At 43.4% G+C, this 21203-nt stretch overlaps 8 protein-coding genes across 8 annotated transcripts; 3 read left to right on the top strand and 5 right to left on the bottom strand.

Moving 5' to 3' along the window:
• Positions 1–36: 36 nt before the first annotated feature.
• On the bottom strand, positions 37–2163 carry BYT42DRAFT_17190 (ras family-domain-containing protein). Its single transcript, XM_051562371.1, has 10 exons — positions 1927–2163; positions 1619–1815; positions 1506–1530; positions 1366–1424; positions 1234–1294; positions 1114–1141; positions 964–1029; positions 737–859; positions 404–608; positions 37–307 (listed from the first exon to the last, which is right to left on the bottom strand). Exons 2-10 carry the CDS (start codon positions 1689–1691, stop codon positions 303–305), a joined length of 645 nt encoding a protein of 214 aa, XP_051428269.1. The 5' UTR covers positions 1692–1815; positions 1927–2163; the 3' UTR covers positions 37–302.
• Positions 2164–2514: 351 nt separating this feature from the next.
• Positions 2515–4816, top strand: BYT42DRAFT_488661 (armadillo-type protein; the record flags this gene model as incomplete). The annotated part of the gene is made up of 12 exons (XM_051563892.1): positions 2515–2679; positions 2880–2978; positions 3056–3158; positions 3251–3347; positions 3391–3456; positions 3540–3710; positions 3770–3880; positions 3941–4028; positions 4117–4280; positions 4347–4472; positions 4536–4640; positions 4699–4816. The coding sequence occupies 12 exons, from the start codon at positions 2515–2517 to the stop codon at positions 4814–4816; spliced, it is 1413 nt and encodes a 470-aa protein (XP_051428268.1).
• Positions 4817–4966: 150 nt separating this feature from the next.
• Positions 4967–6690, bottom strand: BYT42DRAFT_640868 (pyridoxal phosphate-dependent transferase; the record flags this gene model as incomplete). The annotated part of the gene is made up of 6 exons (XM_051572536.1): positions 6465–6690; positions 6366–6395; positions 5924–6306; positions 5524–5847; positions 5393–5467; positions 4967–5324 (listed from the first exon to the last, which is right to left on the bottom strand). Exons 1-6 carry the CDS (start codon positions 6642–6644, stop codon positions 4967–4969), a joined length of 1350 nt encoding a protein of 449 aa, XP_051428267.1. The 5' UTR covers positions 6645–6690.
• A 413-nt stretch (positions 6691–7103) lies between these two features.
• On the bottom strand, positions 7104–8185 carry BYT42DRAFT_17068 (methyltransferase, UbiE/COQ5 family). Its single transcript, XM_051562363.1, has one exon. The coding sequence runs from the start codon at positions 7929–7931 to the stop codon at positions 7164–7166; it is 768 nt and encodes a 255-aa protein (XP_051428266.1). The 5' UTR covers positions 7932–8185; the 3' UTR covers positions 7104–7163.
• Positions 8186–8892: 707 nt separating this feature from the next.
• BYT42DRAFT_552065 (NADH-ubiquinone oxidoreductase B12 subunit family-domain-containing protein) lies at positions 8893–9381 on the top strand. The gene has a single exon (XM_051566339.1). The coding sequence runs from the start codon at positions 8917–8919 to the stop codon at positions 9232–9234; it is 318 nt and encodes a 105-aa protein (XP_051428265.1). The 5' UTR covers positions 8893–8916; the 3' UTR covers positions 9235–9381.
• A 333-nt stretch (positions 9382–9714) lies between these two features.
• Positions 9715–14198, bottom strand: BYT42DRAFT_596449 (hsp7-like protein). The gene is made up of 4 exons (XM_051570932.1): positions 13888–14198; positions 13078–13796; positions 11811–12026; positions 9715–11620 (listed from the first exon to the last, which is right to left on the bottom strand). The coding sequence occupies exons 1-4, from the start codon at positions 14075–14077 to the stop codon at positions 9911–9913; spliced, it is 2835 nt and encodes a 944-aa protein (XP_051428264.1). The 5' UTR covers positions 14078–14198; the 3' UTR covers positions 9715–9910.
• Positions 14199–14496: 298 nt separating this feature from the next.
• On the bottom strand, positions 14497–15935 carry BYT42DRAFT_552048 (uncharacterized protein). The gene is made up of 6 exons (XM_051566338.1): positions 15611–15935; positions 15457–15538; positions 15242–15393; positions 15045–15153; positions 14880–14940; positions 14497–14795 (listed from the first exon to the last, which is right to left on the bottom strand). Exons 1-6 carry the CDS (start codon positions 15771–15773, stop codon positions 14730–14732), a joined length of 633 nt encoding a protein of 210 aa, XP_051428263.1. The 5' UTR covers positions 15774–15935; the 3' UTR covers positions 14497–14729.
• Positions 15936–16704: 769 nt separating this feature from the next.
• On the top strand, positions 16705–21135 carry BYT42DRAFT_552043 (Symplekin tight junction protein C terminal-domain-containing protein). The gene is made up of 13 exons (XM_051566337.1): positions 16705–17176; positions 17254–17428; positions 17488–17606; positions 17670–17855; positions 17916–18273; positions 18342–18934; positions 19012–19629; positions 19739–19917; positions 19989–20089; positions 20185–20490; positions 20596–20721; positions 20799–20936; positions 21014–21135. The coding sequence occupies exons 1-13, from the start codon at positions 16956–16958 to the stop codon at positions 21047–21049; spliced, it is 3156 nt and encodes a 1051-aa protein (XP_051428262.1). The 5' UTR covers positions 16705–16955; the 3' UTR covers positions 21050–21135.
• The last annotated feature ends 68 nt before the right edge of the window (positions 21136–21203 follow it).

Below are 21203 nucleotides of genomic sequence, written 5' to 3'. Positions count from 1 at the left end.
GTCGAAGTCTAATGATCATTATCGACAAATATGTATAAGCGCAGTGACCATAAGCGAACATTAACCTAGTTTATATTGCTTAAAAAAAAAAACGAAAGGATCATGACATTCGGTGATTGTCGGGAAAAGAAAAAAAAAAAGAAGAAATATCAGCGGAAAGAAAGTGGACACTGAAAAGCAGGTGAAGCAAATAGATTGATTAACAACAGTAAGTCGGAGGCGCGCAATGAAAAAGAAAGCGTGAGTAACAATACAAAAATGACGGAAATGGCGACGAAAAAGGTGGATATATATTGGCAAATTTAACCTGGGTCAACCAAAATTCGAGTGATTAATCAAATATCCTCTGATATTGAAAATGCATGTCATTTCGGGAAAAAAAAAAAAAGGAATTATTACTTACAGGCACATCCATTTACATTCGTTGGGCGGTCTAAATCAACTCCGCGACCATCCAGTCCTCTGTTTCTGCCACGTGTGCTGTCAGCAAGCTGATCAAGAGGCATACGCTTTGCTATCGAAGTGAACAATTCCGTCACATTGTGAGCCGTCTTTGCCGAGGTCTCAAAAAATAACAGTCCCGCTTCATCGGCATATTCTTGCGCCGTCTGTAAAATACATATAAAAAAAATGAGGTGAGATAATGTGATTCCACGTATGAGCAAGAACGCCATGATAAAAAAAAAAGATGCTTCTGCTTGTCACATGAAGAGGTCAAAATCCCACTTTTTCTCACCTGGGTTTCAATAGCTCGTCGAGATTCAAGGTCACTCTTATTTCCTGCTAAGGCAATCACAATATTTGGATCGGCTTGACGTTGTAATTCATTCACCCAAGCCTTTGCCTTATCCAATGATGACTGTGTACATAACAGATGCAAACAAATTTCAAAAAGTCAATGAATAGGTATATATATATGTAAGGGCCAAGTCATAGAAAAAAACACAAAAGACCAAAACTTACAGCTTGTGTAATATCATAGACAACCACAGCGCAGTTTGCATTGCGGTAGTACATTGGCGCCAAGCTCTATTGAATACATGAAATTAGCGAAAAATGAATGAACCTATCCGACAATATTGTTTCATTAGCTGAAGGGTTTGGATGGCTTACCTTGTATCGTTCTTGACCTGCCGTATCCCTAATGACGCAGCCAACCATTAGAGCTAAAGCACTCTTTTTTTTTTTCGTTGCCCATGATGAACATTATGAACGGTTATTGAAAAACTGTACCAAATTTCGAATTTCACCGTCGTGTTATCGTCCAGAGTAATAGTTTGTGCAAGGAAAGCGGCTGGAACAAGACATAAAGATAAAGTGAGCACAACGCACCGTTGAGAAAATAACGGATGAGGTTAAACGTACCGCCAATGGTGCTTTCTCTGTATTCATCAAAGTGATCCTTGACAAATCGCATTACCAAGCTAAAATACTCAGCATTAAAACACAGTTCTTCGAAATAAAAGCGCAGTTTCTTCCACTGATATTATCAAATGGGGCCATACCTAGATTTGCCCACTGCCGATTCTCCTATTTAAAAGAGAGCATATGTAAGCAGATGAAGAGAGAGAGAACGGCGATAAAGCAGCGGTGCTGATAGCGAGGTTGGATTATTTACCAAGAAGAACCAGCTTAAACTGATACGATTTTCTTTGTCCTTGGTTAGCTTGTTGAGTTTGTCTGGAGGCCATGATATTTTTAAGAAGACGTCTGCTGGTGTAAAAAGAATAAAAGGGAGGAGGGAGAGTTTTTTTGGAAAAAATAAAAAACGACGATTGTCGGTCGCGGTTGAGATGAAAGAGACGTCATAACTGCCTATTATGGTAATCATGAGAAAAGGCAAGGTCTTGCTGCATTTTTTTTTTCTTTTCTCGACTCCTTGAAGAGCCCACGGTTAAAAAAAAAAAAAGAAGACCATTTACAGACATGCAAATCAAGGCTTAAAGAGAACCGTAATATTTTTTGGTCCATCAACAAACAGTGTTCTGTAATCGGTAACACCGCCTCAGTTTAACTGATAAAATCAACAAAATTAAAGAAAAAGTGGGTAACATAATAAAGTCAAGTTAAAAGTTATTTAAAATGGCGGGCAAAAACCAAAGGATATAAAGACGTCATCAAAGGTGGGCTTTGTTAGACAGATAGAGGTTTGTCTTCCTTTGTTTTCACTTGGTTTTCAGCACATGGTCGGGACCCGGCCACCTTGCACCATTATGGCATGTGTCTTTGTAGGTGTTATTTACTGTTGATGGGGGTACACCTTGGGCAAGTGCTTCGTTAAGGTAGTTGAGAATAAAAACATCACCCTTTTCAAAGGAAAGGTCCAGGATTGTTCAGCCTTTTCTATCAAGGGGACTGCAAGATGCTACACGTTTCAAAACCTAAATTTGAGATAGCTTTGTGCATGATCCTAAAACGTCACCGCCCCCTTTAAAAATCGGAATCCCGCCGTCTCGATAAAACAGTTCATCTTTCACTGCTTCTTCCTGTATATTTCTACACGCGTTACACCCCATGTTATCAGCTCAGTCGATAGTTGTGCCTTCCTCCAGTGATATCTGTCCAAGTTCGGCCATTGCACGTGAGGACTTGATCAAGGATGTCACCCTCAGCATCATTTCGCACCCTTACTTGGATGATTTGCTGGAGAAAATAAGACATGAACCTATACCATGGCAGGTAACTCATTGAGGACGAGCGACGCATACGCTGTGGCACGGGTAGAAAATGTGGGATAAGGAAAAGGCGGTTTTTTGCTTCAGCTGGTCCTGGCAACGGAAAATATTCTTGAAACATTTAATAATGGCGATGCCGGATTGGGACGGACAGGTTGTACTATGTGAGTATGTTCTCTAGACTCATCTTCTGGAATCACCTAGGATTATGAACGAGCAGGACTGATCACCGAGGACGAAAGAGTGATGGTTGAACATATCGAGAATAAGTCACCCGAGGAAATCACGTCCATCATTTCGGAGGTACCAAAAAAAGGTCAGGCGGTCAAAAGCAGAACAGATCGCTTAACATTGCGTGAAATACTTTTCATTTTTACTAGCACGGCATTCATTATGCGGGTTTATATCTGGAATTGATGCAAAATTTGGCTAGAGTGGATGCCGTTCAAAAAGTCCTGGTATTAGTTCATGACATGTTGAATGGTATGTAAATGCATGAAAGGCAACCGTGGCTGTTGAAACGTTCGAAAAAGGCTAAAATTTTTGATTGCCACCCCCCGACTGTTATGGATTAGACCATGATGAAAGAATTTTTTTATTCCACGAGGCAAGCGTTGGGCGTCCAGACTTTCCCTTTGGACCATTCCATAAGCAAGTATTTGCTAAGCATCTGTAACGAGAAACACGATGATAATCCTGATGAACTTTCTCCTAGAGCGCTACGTATCAACGACGAGTTTATCGGTATACAAGCGAGCAAAATTTTGACCTTGCTTATATGGTAAGCTCTCCATGTTTTTGTTCATGCCCCCAAAGAGCCCGATCCCATTGTATAAAGGTGTGCACTCATTCACACGTATGCAGCTCGACCTCCCACCGGGATATCGATATTGGTGACTTTTTCCGCTGGATGACGTTTCAGTTGCAGAGTAGAAATGCCCCTGTCACCGAGCTTAATATCCAGATCCTTGATGCCCTATTCCACATACCAGCTTACCGCAAAGCATTTTGGCAAACTCCACATGCAGTAGACTCGTAAGACGCACTGATCAATGATGAGCGCGATGGCACATATTGACGATCCCACTGATTAGATTGGTGGCTATTTTGAAGCGAGGGAATAATAACCCTCAAAAGGTTTACGAAATCACGTTTGCAATCTGGCTGTTGACGTTTGATGATGAAATTGCGGCTCAACTCAACCGGTAATTATTTTTATTCTGCGCGACAAGGATGATGGTGGAATTTAAAAAAGGGTTTGATAGCAAGCACGATGTGCTGCCTAGCCTGGTCGATATTGCGAAACACGCCGTCAAAGAAAAAGTGATCCGTGTTGTTGTGGCTATTTTCAAGGTAAAAGAAAGAAAGAAAGACACAAAAAGGACCAAGACATTGCAAGAAACCTTTTACATGTAAGAATAATCTTGCTTTCCAATTTTAGAACCTCATTGAGCGTGCCCCTCGAGCCAATTTATCGGCGATGCTGGTCGTCAAAGTGCTGCCATTCGCTGAGCATCTAAGTACGAGAAAGTGGTCCGATCAGGAAATTGTGGAGGATATCGAGTTTGTAAAGACACAATTGCAAGAGAACTTTCAGAGCTTGACGTATGTCGTGAGATACAACGGCATGGTGCACAAAAAAGTTTGACTGTGTTGACACGCTCTGCGTAGAACCTTTGAGGCATATGCGGCCGAAGTTGAAACGGGTAAATTGGAATGGACACCACCTCATCAATCCGATAACTTTTGGCGCCAAAACGCCGGGCGATTGAATGATCAAGACTATCACTTGTTAAGGTAAAGCCTACTTTGCAGCAAGGGATGAACCGAATAATGGATAAACAAAATCGGTTGCCGTAGACTGTTGACGCGCTTGATGAGTTCTTCGAATAACCCAACGGTACTTGCTATTGCCTGCCATGATCTCGGGCAATACGTCAAGTATACATCGTCTGATGGCCGAAAGTAAGTTTGTATTCGTGCTATAAAAAGTGGAGCGCATGCTGACAATGTTTGGTCACAGACGTCTTCAGGAAGTAGGAGCTAAGCAGAGAATCATGGAATTGATGACCCATCAAGACCCTGAAGTTCGCTATCATGCCTTATCAGCTACTCAAAAGTACTTTTCCATGTCCTCCTAAACACGTCATAGTATACTTCTTATCCATTTTTGTTACCCTTCCTTCGAAATAGTTGATCTGCTATTCGAATCGATATCCAAAGTATATTTAAATACAAGCACTATATCCAAACACAGCTCTATTACTGGCATAAAACTTATCTGGACGCAATCAGACTTTGTTGGCGTGGGTGGCCGGTTCACTTCTTAGCGTATGATACAGTATCTGTAACCCGCGTTTGAGCGTATTCCATTCAACAGAAAAGGTCATACGAAAAAAGCCTGGTTCAACGGTGTGGAACCCTTCGCCGGGTGCTATGTAAACACCATTGTGAAGTAGGTCATTCAGTAAATCTGCTTCGTCGCTGAACGTTGGTATGTCACCGCATCTTTTGCGTAAATCATCTCGCAAATCGAGAAATAGAAAATGACCTGACTGGGCAGGAAAGAACTTGATGTTATGCGATGAAAGGAAAGAGGTGGTACGGATGTAGGATGCCGCCAACCGTTGCAGATTTGTATGAATGAGTCTGTGACATTCCGAATAAATTTACTACTACGTCTCAAGAACTGATACTTTGTCATATTGATGGCTTACTTGTCGATCCATACTGTATCAGAAAATAAGTTGTAAACTAGTCGATCGGTCACCGTTGATATGTAACTGAAAGACCTACCGACAAAAATCCAGCGTTAGGTATCAGGGACGATCAATGTCGAGAAACTTACGAAGTTAATATTAACGCTTGCTTCAGATAGTCGTTGTATTGATCAATGATGAATCCTACGCGAAGACCATTCAAACCGAAATCTTTCGATAAACTGTAAACAACATGAACCAGCTTGGGATCGATAAGTTGCGGCACATTGTCCACCGCCAAAGCGGAACAAAAGGGACTTTCCGCCAATTTATCGCGAACGCTAGTATGGTCCCCTTGATTTGTCTCCTCGCGAAGAAAAGGACTAAACGTGGATAATGCATAAACTTCATCGAAGATGATGTGAATGTTGTAACGCGACGCGAAATAAATGAATAACTTGATGTCCTCACGACTGAAGCACCTTTTGAAATCGATTGCACGCCAGGTGATGAGATTCGTGTTGCAACCCATCGGCATATTTCACTTACTGTCCCAAAGGATTATGCGGATTGTTGATCAGAATGGCCTTGACTCGCAATCCTTGGCTGGTCGCTTTCTCCATTGCTCTGTGCAACAGCACAAAGTCCACGGATAGCGTTTCAGTGTGAAAAATGCCCACAGTAAAAATGCGGATGCCTGTGTTGAGGCGAATATCTAAATCAAAGGTGCCATAGTAGGGACTGGGAACCATAATGTACTCGTCGACATCAGCAATGACAGTTGCTAATTGGTACACGGCCGCTCCCGCACCAGGCGTCACAAGGATATGGTTGTCCAAAACAGGTGTATGAGGGTTGAAATATGTGTTGAAAAAGCCGGCCAGTCGACCTCGAAGGCGCTTGGAACCGTGTGGGTCGCCATAACTTAGATCCTACATCGCCTATTTTAGCCGTAGAAAATGCGTAATACGAAATCCTTAATAACACTAACCACTTCCCGCAGCGGCGTGGAAGAGGATATCTAAAATGAGATTTTTCATTATTGAGTTTCTTGTCACGGCTCAAATGCAGCATGGGGGTGTGGTTATACTTTTTCCAACATCTCGTTGCATATTAGATCATTCTGAGCCATTCCCAAATTGATGGCTCCTGCCGGGTTGTCTGTTGCATGGTACAGCGATGACAGCGCTCCGAGAAACGCCGTGCGCATGGGACAGGTGACGGCGAGGTTCGTTAGCGCACGTTGAGAAAGGTTTCCAGTATTTTCCATGTCAAAGCCTTGTATTTTTGTTATGAAATACTGTAGTTGAGGTCCTGAGACAAGCAGCTTAACCGCGGTCAATCGTGAAGCAATCTATGTTGGGAAGAAAAGTAATTGCCAATTGTTTGTTGACTGTTTCAACTCTTAGTTTCTCCTCGTGAACATTCTCGTTATCTCACAATGTTCGCCATCCCATGGAAAGTGGGATATTAATAAACTATCTGAGAACGACGATTGCTTCGAATATAACATTACATGTCTGCTGTTCTAAACACAATTTTTTCAATAACATGGGCTGCTCTACTTGCAATTTGTTCCGGAAGATGCAGTAATACCACCTATGCGATTCACGTTATTTTCATGTTCGATCTTTTTTTTTCCCGTAAATGGAACCAGCCAACTGAATAATATGTTTAATGCAGTGAAAACATCTCACGCAATGTTTTTAGAATGAGTTATTTAAAGATGGGACGGATGTGGCGTATTCTTGCACCAGGATGCAAGTAGGCGGTGCTTTCTTCTTCTTCTTTATTTTGTCAGCTTGGCTGAAATCAATAACATCATTGGACGGCGACCTTCGTCATACATTGCTTCTGGAAGATCAGGTAAAGGTTCAGATCCGTTGTTCAGTGTACAGATTTCTTTCAGACCTTCCGGTAGAGGTTCGACGAACTTGGTGAGGGTAAAGCCATGATTAATCAAAGTGTTGACATAGGTGGCCAGTGTCTTGTGATATTTTTTGATGTCGTGACCCAAAAAGTTGGGATGGCGTTCTCCTTCCATGGAGTAGCGATCGACAGGCCAGTACTTGGGCTTGCCATTTTCATCATAAATCCAGTCACCGGATCCGTGCGCCGTAAAAACAGGATGTTCCACAGAGAACACGAAATCTCCACCGTTGACAAGTGTTTGTTTCACGTTGGCACAAATGTCACTGAAGGACGCAATATAGTGGAAAGCTAGCGAGCTGATGACGACGTCGAAAGTGTCTTTTGGATAACTATACTGTTCGATACCGCAACATTCGTAATCGATGACGGGGGCATTATTGGTTTCTTGAGCTTGCTGAATCATTTTTTGAGAGAGATCAATGCCGACCACTTTACTAGCTCCTTGCTGCGCCGCATAGATGCAATGCCAGCCGTAGCCACAACCAAGATCCAACAATCGCTTGCCATTGAGATCAGGAATCATGTTTTTCAGCTCATGCCATTCGCCAGCGCCAGCAAGACCATCTTGCGAACGCTTCATTAGTTTGTATGAAGCGAAGAAATCGGGATTGTCGTATTGACTCATTTTATTCGTATGAGCAGACTAAAATTTGACAAAAAATGCTAGTTTCTTGCCTTCGCTGTGCTTATATACCTTGGCGAAACCAAAACGTCGGGCGTCTTCGTCTGCAGCTCATGTATCACAACGCGGAATTTTTCACACACTGTTGCTGCGGCAACATGTCGGAATTTTCGATCGCGGATTTATCGATTTATCCAAAATTTTTTCAAGATTGAAACTCGCCAATACAATTAGTTCACCAAGAGGGCTGCCAACCCAAAACACACATAGCAAATCTCGAATGAAAGTGAGAATTCACCTACGTAGAACCTAATGTCACTCATAAACGTTGATCCGAATGACTTTTTCATTGTGATCTCCCGTAAGCACGAAAATACATATCGGATTCGGCTCGACCAATGCACAGGAGGATGCTTTTTTCCTATTTTTTTAGACGCTCTTCATGACGCATTTGGACACGGAAGTAGCTGCACGCTTGCAACAAATTGTCTTTGTCTAGATTCAGCGGAGAAGCTCCTTTGACTCACTTATCAAATCGCGTCGCGTGCATCAAGCGATGGCTCCCACTGCTCTAGTTGTGTTGATATGATATGCGTGAGCTCTTTACCTTCCACAAAAAGCATGTTCAAGACCTCATGCAGAACCATGGATATCAAGAAATAAATAGACTTGCGAGAGCGCAAAATGGCGCCGCCAGCTTCGCCCCGGACATCCTATTACGCTTCGTTTTTCGATATCCATGTATCATAAACAAGACTAATACTCAGAAGTTTTTTACAAGTTATAGTTAGAAATTGAAATAATTCAAAGCTTGGCTTAAGGAATTTAAAGTCTCATTAGGAAACGAGAAAAACCAGATCATAATAAGGAAGTAATCTATGCGATGCTTCTGTCCAACAAAACATACGAAAATTCCAAAAATGATCAGCGAAAACGGCAATCAGAACTCAGTTTGGCACGATGTGACTTTTTTGTGACGTCACTTGGGATGTTTTTTCGCGCGCGAGGCAGGCAGGGCTTCTTGTTTGTCAATAATCTGGCTGCCTGTTTCAATAAGTCTGCTTTTCTCTTTGGCAATAGAAACGACCGGTTAATCATGTCTCTCCGAAGCCACACCGAAGCACAAGTAAAGACTCCTGTATATCACGATCCCTGGGCTAGACGTGAAGCCTGGAGAAAGCACCCCATTTTCTCCAAGAGCTCCAATTTCAGAACCTTGTTCCCTGGTCTCGGCATTGCCACCGTCGCTTTCACCGCATACTGTGGTTTCGAATACTTTTTCCTCAAGGACAAGAAGCACCACTAAATCGTTTAGACGCACCTAAATTCTCTCGATCGGAAAGATTCTGCACACGGCATGTTGACGATTCCATAGCACGCCCCAAATTGATATCATAATGTTTAACCGATGCTCAGCAATCTCTCGATTAAAAAACACCTTTTTATTTAATTATCTTTTATCCGCCAAGAGTGAATGTCTGCCTTCCAGTGAATGCATTCTTATTCATTGACGAAGCAGTGAGTTCGCAGTGACAGGGATGATTCTGTTATTTTATATGGGCATGGTAAACCGCTTCATCTTATAGCGCGTGCAGCTAAACACAATTACATCATAAGTGTGGAGAACAAGGATATATAGGGGCAAGGTACTAGTGCATGGAATATACCGGTGTTGAGTGAGCAGTTGATAATTGCGAGTCTCAGAGTCTCACAAATTTTGTGATAAAAAAAATAGATCAAGCATCATGAAATATCAGCAGTGTTGATAGAATGAATCAATCAAATAGTATTGATAACATGTAAATGGGGGTGGTGTTTGATAAAAAAAAATGAATAGAGGATATTAACATTGCATCGCGATGAAATCGTATTTACGACATCTATAGGTTCTAATCTACAATAAGGATATTTAATTTTTCTTCTGTTCTTTTTTGCATTCCTTGAATAAATTGGAGGTGTTGTGATCAGATGTTAGACTTTTTTTACTGGGGGTTGGAGCCAGAGTTTTCTTGGGCGGCACCGCCGTCGTTTTGGGAAGCGCGGTTCTTGTATACCATCTCGAAGAGCTTCAAGCTGCTCTGTTGGAGATCGTCAATCTTGGCCTTCAATTCTTCAGGGTTGACGGCAGCGTCACCGGATTGAGCCTTCATGGCTTCGCCACGGAGAGCAGCAATCTTTTCCTTGAGCTTGTCAGCTTCGGCCTTATCCAATTGCTCCTTGAAGTCATCCATAGCCTTCTCGGTTTCGCTCATAACGGAATCGGCGCGGTTGGCCATTTCAATGGTATCACGACGAGCACGATCGGCTTCAGCGTTGGCTTCAGCTTGCTGGATCATGTTTTCGATTTCATCATTGCTCAAACCGGAAGAGGCAGCAATGGTCATGGATTGATCACGGTTGGTAGCCTTGTCCTTGGCGCTGACGTTGACGATACCATCAGCATCAATGTCGAATTCGACCTGAATTTGAGGAACACCCTTGGGAGCGGGAGGAATACCGGTCAAGTTGAAGTCACCCAACAACTTGTTGTCACGGCATAATTCACGTTCACCCTGGAACACACGGACTTGGACCTGGGTTTGACCGTCGGCGGCAGTGGAGAAAACTTGAGCCTTCTTGGTGGGGATGGTAGTGTTACGGTTGATCAAACGAGTGAACACACCACCGAGGGTTTCGATACCGAGAGAAAGAGGAGTGACATCGAGCAACAAGATGTCGGTGACGGAACCAGCCAAAACACCACCCTGGATAGCAGCACCCATAGCCACAGCTTCATCAGGGTTGACCGACTTGCTGGGTTCCTTACCAAACACACTCTTCACAGTCTCAACGACCTTCGGCATACGAGACATACCACCGACAAGAATGACATCACCAATATCCTTGCTAGAGATACCGGCATCCTTGATAGCCTTCTCACAGGGGGGAACGGTGCGCTGAACGAGGTCACCAACAATGGTTTCGAACTTGGCACGGGTCAATTTGGTGTTGATATGCTTGGGACCGGAAGCATCGGCGGTGATGTAAGGCAAGTTGATATCGGTCTGGACAGTGGAAGACAATTCAATCTTGGCCTTTTCACAAGCTTCACGGATACGCTGAATAGCCATACGATCAGTAGAAAGATCGAGACCGGATTCCTTCTTGAAATCTTCAATGACGAAGCGAACCAAGTGGGAGTCGAAATCTTCACCACCGAGAGCGGTGTCACCATTGGTGGACTTGACTTCAAACACACCGTTTTGGATTTCGAGAACGGAGATATCAAAGGTACCACCACCCAAATCGTAGACAGCAATGGTCTTGTCACCGGCCTTGTCAAGACCGTAGGCGAGAGCGGCAGCGGTAGGTTCGTTGATCACACGCAAGACTTCAAGACCGGCGATCTTACCAGCATCCTTGGTGGCTTGACGCTGAGCATCGTTGAAGTAAGCAGGCACAGTGACGACAGCGTGCTTGACCTTCTTGCCAAGGAAACCTTCGGCAGTCTCCTTCATCTTACCCAAGACGAAAGCACCCATTTGAGAAGGAGAGTACTTCTTGCCTTGAGCTTCAACCCAGGCATCACCGTTGGTGTGGGGAACAATCTTGTAAGAGACAGCCTTCAAATCAGCCTGAACAGCCGAATCCTTGAACTGACGACCGATCAAACGCTTGGTGGCGTAGATGGTATTTTGAGAGTTCACGACAGCCTAACCGAAAATCCATCACATTAGTCCACCAAGCTCACATAACTCTCATTCCGAGATCATTCATTTGTCCATCCCTATCCATCTGGGACCAAGGGAAATGGCTGCGCCATCCCCTCTCTACAACCTCACATCCCCTCCACCTACAAAGTAAAGATCTGAAAGAATCCATCCAGAGATCACAATACTTTACCTGACGCTTGGCAGCTTGACCGACCAAAAGTTCCCCGTCTTTGCCAAAGGCGACAACGGAAGGGGTAGTGCGGGCACCTTCGGCATTTTCGATGACGCGAGGGTTCTTGCCTTCCATGACGGACACACAGGAGTTGGTGGTACCCAAATCAATACCAATAACGGGACCATTGATGGCCGAGCTGTAAGAGCGAGCCATGGTGGCGCTGGCACCCACCTAAAAGAGGAGAAAGTAACATGTTAGATTGATTGATGACAGGTACACAACAGTTACTGCTTTGTTTTTTTTCAGGTAGGATACATACATTGCGGGTGAGCATAGGAGCAAATCGGGAACGAGACACCTTGGCCAAGTTGTACATAATGGAAAAAGTGGAAAGGGGAAGTAAGGGAAGGAAGAAGCGTAGAATAAGCTTCGGGGGAACAGAAACCTATTTAATAAAAAATCCTGGGCACACCGCAAAATTTGGCCGGGGTTGAGTCAAAATTCTTTAGTGGTCAGCCACTTGACTCCGATCGCACCCATCAGCTTTCATCATTCAAACCACTTGTGATTCTGCTCTTACATTTTACTAAAAAAGCCACTTTGACCATTTTTCTTTATACATAATTGTTCTCGTTCATTCTATCAAATCTCATTGGAACGGACTTTACACTAATTATCCAATCAAATTTAATTCATATTTCTACCATCGGAAACAACGACAAAAGATAAGCTCTCCTTTCTTTCAGAACACCGGGATCAGCATCGATTGGCGGGCCACGGATACAAAACAATTATTGTTTAACTACTTTATGTAGACAAGGTAGTGTATCTAATTTCTCGTGAGTTATCATTTTCAAACTCTATGCAATGGATGGGGGAAACAATGTAAATGGAGGTTAGCACCCCTTTTTTTGGATAAAAAAGAATCGAGATGAGTGATTGTCGGGAAAATCCGACTCAATATTGTTCCTTTTTAGGCAATCGATGATTGCGTGTGAAATCTTGCGCGATATAAGGAGCCTGACGGCATGGCTTGCAAGTCAACTTCAGCCGCGGATAAGAAAAGATCATATGCATCCAAACACGGTGAAATGAAAAAGTGATGATTATAACAGATGAATCACGTTTTATAAACAAAATAAGACAAACTTCTTATGTAAAAAAACAAAAAAGAGACTATAATACAATTCCCACCCGCCGTCCACCTTTAAACCTCACCCTATTCAAGGTGACTTATTTAAAGGTCCTTTTCAGTAGCCAATAAATCAGCAATTCTCTTGACCATGCGCTGCATATCGCCAGCTCTACGAGCGCTGGTTTCCAAGACTTCTTCATGGTTAGCAATGGTTGCTTCGGTATCGATTTCAGTATCCTCCTTATCGGTCAAACCACGTTCACGGAGCACTTCGAGCTTGGCGTCCTTGCCACGGGCAGACACGACCAAGTTGGTGATCAAACTGATACCCAGACACTTGATACCGGCGTGACGGGCAACCACGACTTCGGGAATGGTCGACATGCCAACAGCATCAGCACCAATGGAGGCCAAGTAACGGGCCTCGACACGAGTTTCGAAACTGGGACCAGAAACCATGGCGTAAACACCTTCACGGATGTCATCGGGAGAGATGCCGACATCGAAAGCGGCGCGGAAAGCAATCTTGCGCAAGGAGTAAGTGTAAGCGTCCGAGACAGCGGGGAAACGGGGACCAAAGGTCTCATCGTTGTGACCACGGAGAGGGTGATTGCCAGCAACACCAGGAATGGAAAGATGGTCGTTGATGATCATCAAATCACCAACCTTGTTGTCGGGATTCAAGGAGCCGCAAGCATTGGTCACGATCAAGTACTTGACACCCAAAAGCTTCATAACACGGACAGGGAGAGTGCACTGTTGCATGGTGTGGCCTTCATAGAAATGGAAACGACCGACCATGAACACGGTAGGGATACGGGATTCACCCAAATGGCCGAACACGAGCTTACCGGCATGACCAGCAACTATGAGTGCAAAATATTTCGTTAACCTTCATCGTTTCCATACATTCACAGCCAGATCTCTCTGTTTCAAGCCCCCAGTGACGACCCTTACCTGTGCTCACAACGAAACCGGGAATTTCACCATAGGGGATTTCGACCTTGGTCGAAGCATCAATGGTATCGACAAGACCACCGAGACCGGAGCCGCAAATGATACCCAATTCGAGATTCTTGAATTCTTCGGGAATGCGCTCGCTGAGGTAGGCGTAGCTAGCTTGATAGGGGGCTTCCATACCGGTCATAGTGATGAGGAAAGAAAAAAAAGGAAAAAGTGAAAGAGAAAAAAATGTAAAAAACCAATTTCTCCAAGCGTCTCCTGTTATATTTAAAGCGGGACGATTTTCTTTTTGAAAACATATCGTGATACAGCCACTTGCCAAACAATCCAATCATCAGACATTGAAACAATTTCCGCGGGCAAATTTGCGTTCCGATTGGTTACACAACGTACCTGCATCCTTTTTCCATTTCACCCTAATCATTCCCTCTATCCTTCCAGGAGTTTCCCAGATGATAGTATTTTTCCCAGTGCAAAAGGACGAGCTATCTTGATTTGGTTTTTTTCCCACAAAGTTACACTGCATTGCGAGTTGAAGTGGTGTTTAGAAAAGTCCCGGGAAACCATAGAGGTCACTGCCAAAAAAATTTATCGCCTGATTGGGGAAATCACACCAAATTTCATGATTCCAAAGGGTTTCTTTTTTTTTTTTTTATTGTTTCTGTTCTGAAATTTCCTTGGTTCAAGAGGGAAAATCGGTTGCTGCGATTCGCCAAAGTCAATTTCAAACTACGACTTACAGCCAAAAGATATAGGGGAGTACTATGAAAATAACTGAATTTTAAGAGCAGAAAAAATCGGTATTTCCCTGAAATGATTGGCTGGTAATGTCTCAATCACTGTCGATAACTATCTTCGATCGTTCGTACAAAATCTTCCACTCTTGATCCACCGTCACATTCCTTCGCGTGAAGAAGAATAATAAGTGTTTCGTTGTCTCCCTTGGTCATTTCTCTTTTTCAGTCGAATGATACATGTTTACTTACTTTCCAACTGCCATCGTGAATACATCGCAGTTTATTGTTGATAAACACCGTGCAGCTTTTACTGTTGTCAGTTAAACCATCGTTGAAAAGGTAAAATGCAGGGGTAATACGAATAAAGGATAGTTAATAGTTAAACGACAGTTTGACTCCCATATTATTGCTTACGTGACGCCCAAGGATTGTGTACGGTCGACTGAGCTATGGAGCAAGTCGATACCTTGTTGGCCGTCAATGCACGATGCAACGGGTGCAAAATTTTTGTGAAGGCGCTGGGCTGAAACGGCCGACGAAAAATTATACAAATTAGGAAGCTGTTGAGAAATAAACCCTGTGTGATGTAATGTGGGAAAGATGAGCCTTACCGCATCGAGGGGCCAACAGGTCGTCCCGCCCGATACTCTGTAAACGCTCGTTGAGACAAAGATCAAAAGCGAACCAGTCTTGATGTGATGGGTAGACGTGCTTGAAACACAGTTCCTGGATGTTTCCTAGGCACTCTGAGGAACCGTGCATGCTATGGTAAGTTTGAGAAACAAAGCAAGCAACGAAATAGCTGCATCTCGTTTTTTTGTTATACCATGTATGTTCATATGGCGCTCTTGGATTGTGTGAAGCTATGTAATTGACGTCGAGCGATACCGGCACCTTTACTTGCTCCACTACAAGAGATGGATGACAAAGCAGTTATGAGTCATCGTTTTTGACAAAACAGTTTGTGTTTTTTGACTCACAAACATCCTTGAAAACCGCTTCGCAGGCTTGTTTATCTGGGCATTTACTCATGACGAAAAGTTCGATTGGTACAGGTGCAGGACGGTTGTCCACCACGTTCTGCACAGGCGATGCCAATACGACACTGACAAGCGTTAATGGAAGCAGCATAATGGACCGCATTATGAACTAAAGGAGAAAAAAGGACGGATGAAATTTGAAAAAGGGAAAAAAGCCAGAAAAAAAAACCATTGAACAACGAGCCGCATAATTCATGGCGAAACTCTGCGCCCAAATTGCAAAATAAGCACGTGATGAAGCGAATTGATCCAATTATGCCATTTTGCGCAAGATTTGGCAGCATTGCAACTATTTTAGTCAAGGACCATATGAGGTTGTTTTATTAAGCTAGCTAAAAATCAAAAGATTCGTATAACGATCAGTTTTCACAGCAAGTGTTGGGTCCGGCAAACTGAGGCAATACTATTTTTAATGAACCTGCCCCAAAAGTAATCATAAAAGCGATCTCTTGTTCCCTATACCATCTGTTGCAAGGCGGAGTACTTTCGCCAGAATATATAATAAACAACAAAGAAAGAAGAGTCTACATAAGCGTTGGATACAGTACTGCTTTTGGCTGCATCCTACTGACGTTTACTTGCATTATTAAAGATCACAGATAAAGAGACCAATTTTCTCATGATTTCAATGTTTTTTCAACTGATAGTAGACGGGCTTTATGGCTTGACATTTTGTATATATAGTTAGTTCCCTTGCTAGGTTATCTACAGATGATATGGATCAAACCGGGTATACTTCATCGAAAGACAAGTTGCTCAAGGCACGCAAGCCAGGATAGCAACACATCACGCCAGCCGCCGTTGGTAGTATATAACACAATTGCAAATAACAAGCTTTGCTGACTCTCTCTCACTATTATTGGCAACAACTTTACGCCTTTATAATAAATTATAATATTTTGCAAGTACAAACCTGAATCATGGTGCCGTGCGATTGTGACTCCATTTGGTGGCCAATATGAGAAGAACATGCGCGGTTTGAATTTTATCGAAACTGGCCAAAATTTTGCCTTTGTGATGGTGTGCGGTCCCAAGAGTTACTGGTTCTTCTCGAAAGGAAAAGCATACACAAATCCAACTCATCACTACAGCACGAGATCGCCAGTCGATACTGCCCATTGTATTGATTTGAAACTTCTCCAAGTCAGAGCTCACGTGTTCGTAGAGATAGTCGATATCTACCGGAAATAATACGCTCTTTTCCTTCTTACCACTTTTCGCGCTTACGAGTCTTGACTGACATCAGTTATTTCGGCCAAACGTTACCTTTTTCCTTACATAATCAATGGATTACGATCAACAGCTAGCGCAACTACAAGAATTTGATCAAGAAGTGCTAGCGCATCCTACCAGTGCCCAGGTTTATGCGACCAATGCATTCCTGGATGCCTTGACGGAAGTGATCAACACTGGACTGGCCAAAGCGGACGAAGACGTGCATTTGAGAACACTCAAAGACGCCATTCGAGCTTTCGCCACAGTGCTTCCACACATATTCAAAACTGTGTAAGTCAGCGGGTACGCACCGATACCTCGATAGGACGCATGTCAGTAACGAACGAATGGAAAAAAAAAAAAAATAGATGTCAAAATGAAGCCGAAACACGCATGTGGCAGACCACGACGGACCTGATCACTATCGTACGCGAGCAATTATTTGATCATCCCAACACCGGTGTCAAGATCAATGCGACCAAATGTCTGCAAGTACTCATTGTGATACAGTCACGCAGCGAAAGAACAAGCGTTCACGATAAGGTAGTGTTTTAACCGTGAGCGTCATCAACCGTTTGTTCTCATGGTGATGGTTGTTTTAGAACGACGTGTCTTTAAGTTTAATTCGACCAGATCATCGTCTTTTAAATGTAAAAGAATTGGAACAGAAAGGGCAGGAAATGTTTAATATGCTGGTCGACCGATTAAAAGCCAATGACGGGTAGGTGAAGAAGTGCAGGCGAGGATAAGGGTTAGAGATTAATTACAGTATATTCTTTCATAGCTCGGAGCCCGTTTTAACAGCAACAGTCCAATCTCTTGTACCGCTGGCGAAAAAGCGAACACAATTGACGCCGCCCATAATGGAAACCTTTGTCGCATGGTCGAAAACAGTGGCGCCTAGATGTTCTCCTATTATCGCAAGGAACGTGGATAAGGCAATCAAACTTGCTTTCGTAGCAATGATAAGGTACGACTCAATTGAAGGTCCAAACTACGTGCTCTAAGCTAAAAACACCGGGTATTACAGATCCGAGCCTTTGGCGAGTTATCGAACAGAGCTGATCCAAGCATTTGGTTCAGTGGGTGGAAATACAGCTATGTTTCAAAGTCGACAGGCGCGACTACAAGAACGTGAACAGCGAGAACGCGAACGGCGTGAAGGAAGTCAAGAAGAAACAAAGCGTAAACGTGCCTTGGCAACGGTTGACGGTGGACAGGAAAAAAAATCGCGAGTTGCCGAAACCACCGCCGCAGCGCCTTCCAACGCTAATATACTGGCAAATTTCGATGTCACCACATTACCTTTGCCAATGGTCGTGGATATTTGTCTGGCAGTATTTCACAGTGTGTCCATGGAGACTTTGGTACAAAATAAAGATTCGTTGGTAAGTCTACGCCTAGTATCTGGATGGTTGAAAGGTCAGCATGACGATAACCATGGCATTGTCACTAGGTATCTTCTTCAGGCCAATCCGCGTCCCAAGTACCGGAACCAGTGGAGCCTATGGAATCCACGACGCCAACTACGACCCCGCCGCCGATGCCAACATCCACCGATCCACTTATTAAGCAGGAAGATACGCTGATGGCAGATACCAAATTATTGACCGTCGACGAAAAGGATACAAAACGAGTTCCTCTTGCCAGTGTGCAGGAACGTGCAAGCCAAGCTTTAAAAATGCAGCCTTACGAATTGGCGGCTCCTAGCTCGCTTTCATATGAAGATCAGCGAATGATGTTAAAGTCGACAATTCAACGTATTTTTGAATCGGAAACCATGCTGCAGCAACAAATCCCAAAGGCGGTGACAGAGCAGGTGGGAGGACGACCGATTGAATGGCGTACACCAGCTAAAACCGTTTGGCTTTTGCTCGTTGCCAAACTGCTCACTCGAGGCACCGTCATGCCCGCCAATGGAACCGAGTCATCTGGTCAGGAAGAGGATACAGATATGACATCGGCAGCGGAGGAACAGCATCAAGAAAATGATGCCGACGAACTGAAACAAATGCTTCTTGATTTTATCATTTCTGATTTTCAGCAAAGGTAATCCTCGCATCCCAATGTATAGGCTTGAAGGGAAAACAAAGCACTCACGTGGATTGAAATATGATTTATTATAGACATGGATTAGCGTTAGACTGGCTCTACGAAGAATTCCAATGTGACACATTGTATAAGAAAGGAGATCCTCACTACAAGGCCTCTTACTTCAAATGGCTCCACCGGTTACTGGAAGCGGCCATCGCCAAGTTGGATATCAAGGATAAATCGCTGAACCGCGTGCTGGCGTCAGCTCCTGCTTTGGATCAGAAAGTAATCGATATTTTGCGTCAACACATGGAAGAGGAACCGAGCCATTTTGTATGGTGCGTAGCGACGCTGCGTGATATTATTCAGCAAAGACCTCCTGTGCGCGATCCATGTCTTGATGTGTTGTTGAATCTGTGCATCAGTGCGGATGTGAAGACACGATCAACGAGCATTGTCGCTGTGAAAAAATGGGTTCCGGATCACCCTGTCATTGCTCGCAAAGTGGAACAATATGCTATCGAGTCCTTACAGGAGTTAAAAACGGCGCAATTAAAAGAAGTACAAGAGGCACCACAAGACACAGGCGAAGACAGTACGATGACGGAAGCACCCGAGGAGGAGGCCCAAGGCTGGACGGAACAGGACGTGGTTCGTCATGCTGAGCTGTATTTTGCCCTGTGTGTCAAAAAACACGAGTTACTCCATCAGTAAGTTTCTTGACCACCAAAAAAAAAAAAAAAAAAAAAAAAACTTCCACGGCGGGAACAAAAAAAAAGGTAGATGCACGATAAATTAACCGGTTGTGTTCTTTTGTAGATTGTTTGATGTTTACATCCATGCTTCCGATCGCATTCAACGTCTCATTCGTCTACACATATTTAATCTCATCAAATCTGTTGGCATGCAATCCCCCATCATCATTAACCTTGTTAAAGAATTCCCTCCTGGTGCTGAAACGCTTGTGATTCGAATTTTGGTCATTCTGTGTGACACAGGTAAATGCGACTACCATTTTGGTGATTCGAGCAATGAACAAACATCTCATTATCATGTGATGGCTGCATAGTACGCCCGACACCTGAGCTTGTATCGGCGGTCAAATCAGTTTATCAAGAACGAAGGCTGGATGCTAAATTCCTTATACCTATTATATCGGGTTTGAGCAAGGTACGATTTGCGGTTAAGAGAGAAAGAGAGAGCACACTTTTGTTGTTGTGGAGACAACGAACTAATGATACTAATTCGCGTCACTGTTTTTTTAGGAGGACATTCGTCATAATTTACCGCGAATTGTGGATCTTTTGAATAATACTGAAGGTCAACGAAACGTAGTCAAAAAAGTATTCTCACGATCGGCATCGAGTACCAATAATGTCAAAGCGCCCATGTCACCCAGCGAATTATTATTGGCTTTGCATGAGATGGATGAAGACGTACCGTTACCCAAGGCAGTGGAAGCTATCAATATATGTTTCACCATGCCCGAAACATTCGAACCAAAGTTCGTCGCGACTGCGCTTCAACAATTGATTGAACGGCCAAGGATTCCTCTGCTTTTCATGGTGACGGTAAGTCAATACAGATCAAGCGTCATGAAATCATGTTATCGTGACAACAAACAACGGTGCCTGAGTGACTGACTTTATTTATTTTTCCCCCTCCGTATTGCATAGATGATCCGCACCGTTTCTGTATATAAAAATCTCATAAATGTCATCTTGAATCTGCTTCAAAAGCTGATATCCAAGCGGGTGTGGACGTATCCAAAACTATGGGATGGTTTTGTAAAATGTGTCGAGGTAAGTTATTCCAGATAAACAAAGGGGAAGAAATCATGCATTATTACCCGTGGAAAGATTGACGGGGTTGATTTTAGAAATCACTGCCAGACTCGGTCAAAATAGCGGTTCATTTACCAAAAGAGCAACTTCAAGAAATCCTGACAAAGGTACCGAAGCTTCAGACGCCGTTACGTGAATTTGCAGAAAAGAATGGCAAGATGGCGGTACTTGTGCTGATGCAAGAAATGGGATTTATCGAAGATTAGAATAATGAGAACGCATTTTTTTTATGTCAATGACGATGTATTACAAAACCAAAAAAGAAAGGAAAGGACCAAGACGGTGAAGGCATCGTCTGACCCGTTTCTTAATGGGTGGTTATATAAATATACATAATGTATCATATAAATCATGGATCTTTGTGATGGACCTTGTTACTGAAATGGGCTCTTTCTTTCCATTTTTATGTCGTTTTGTAATGCCTGGGATTTAAGCCAAGA

The sequence above is a fragment of the Radiomyces spectabilis genome (assembly GCF_025331425.1).
Source record: "Radiomyces spectabilis strain NRRL 2753 chromosome Unknown BYT42scaffold_1, whole genome shotgun sequence".
Classification (NCBI taxonomy): Eukaryota; Fungi; Mucoromycota; class Mucoromycetes; order Mucorales; family Radiomycetaceae; genus Radiomyces; species Radiomyces spectabilis.
This window is presented reverse-complemented; position numbering and strand designations above follow the sequence as displayed.

Bases quoted from the DNA above. Each gene is read 5' to 3' on its own strand.
- BYT42DRAFT_596449 (XM_051570932.1), bottom strand. From the start codon at position 14,077: ATGACCGGTATGGAAGCCCCCTATCAAGCTAGCTACGCCTACCTCAGC. The intron at 13,797-13,887 runs GTAAGGGTCGTC...TTGCACTCATAG, and splicing joins CGGTTTCGTTGTGAGCACAG to TTGCTGGTCATGCCGGTAAG. The intron at 11,621-11,810 runs GTAAAGTATTGT...ATTTTCGGTTAG, and splicing joins GTCAAGCTGCCAAGCGTCAG to GCTGTCGTGAACTCTCAAAA.
- BYT42DRAFT_17190 (XM_051562371.1), bottom strand. From the start codon at position 1,691: ATGGCCTCCAGACAAACTCAACAAGCTAACCAAGGACAAAGAAAATCG. The intron at 1,531-1,618 runs GTAAATAATCCA...TCTTTTAAATAG, and splicing joins GTTTAAGCTGGTTCTTCTTG to GAGAATCGGCAGTGGGCAAA. The intron at 1,030-1,113 runs GTAAGCCATCCA...TGTATTCAATAG, and splicing joins CAGGTCAAGAACGATACAAG to AGCTTGGCGCCAATGTACTA.
- BYT42DRAFT_552065 (XM_051566339.1), top strand. From the start codon at position 8,917: ATGTTTTTTCGCGCGCGAGGCAGGCAGGGCTTCTTGTTTGTCAATAAT.
- BYT42DRAFT_552048 (XM_051566338.1), bottom strand. From the start codon at position 15,773: ATGCGGTCCATTATGCTGCTTCCATTAACGCTTGTCAGTGTCGTATTG. The intron at 15,394-15,456 runs GTATAACAAAAA...AACTTACCATAG, and splicing joins GCGCCATATGAACATACATG to CATGCACGGTTCCTCAGAGT. The intron at 15,154-15,241 runs GTAAGGCTCATC...CGGCCGTTTCAG, and splicing joins CCTGTTGGCCCCTCGATGCG to CCCAGCGCCTTCACAAAAAT.
- BYT42DRAFT_552043 (XM_051566337.1), top strand. From the start codon at position 16,956: ATGGATTACGATCAACAGCTAGCGCAACTACAAGAATTTGATCAAGAA. The intron at 20,090-20,184 runs GTACGATTTGCG...CTGTTTTTTTAG, and splicing joins TTATATCGGGTTTGAGCAAG to GAGGACATTCGTCATAATTT. The intron at 20,722-20,798 runs GTAAGTTATTCC...GGTTGATTTTAG, and splicing joins GTTTTGTAAAATGTGTCGAG to AAATCACTGCCAGACTCGGT.
- BYT42DRAFT_17068 (XM_051562363.1), bottom strand. From the start codon at position 7,931: ATGAGTCAATACGACAATCCCGATTTCTTCGCTTCATACAAACTAATG.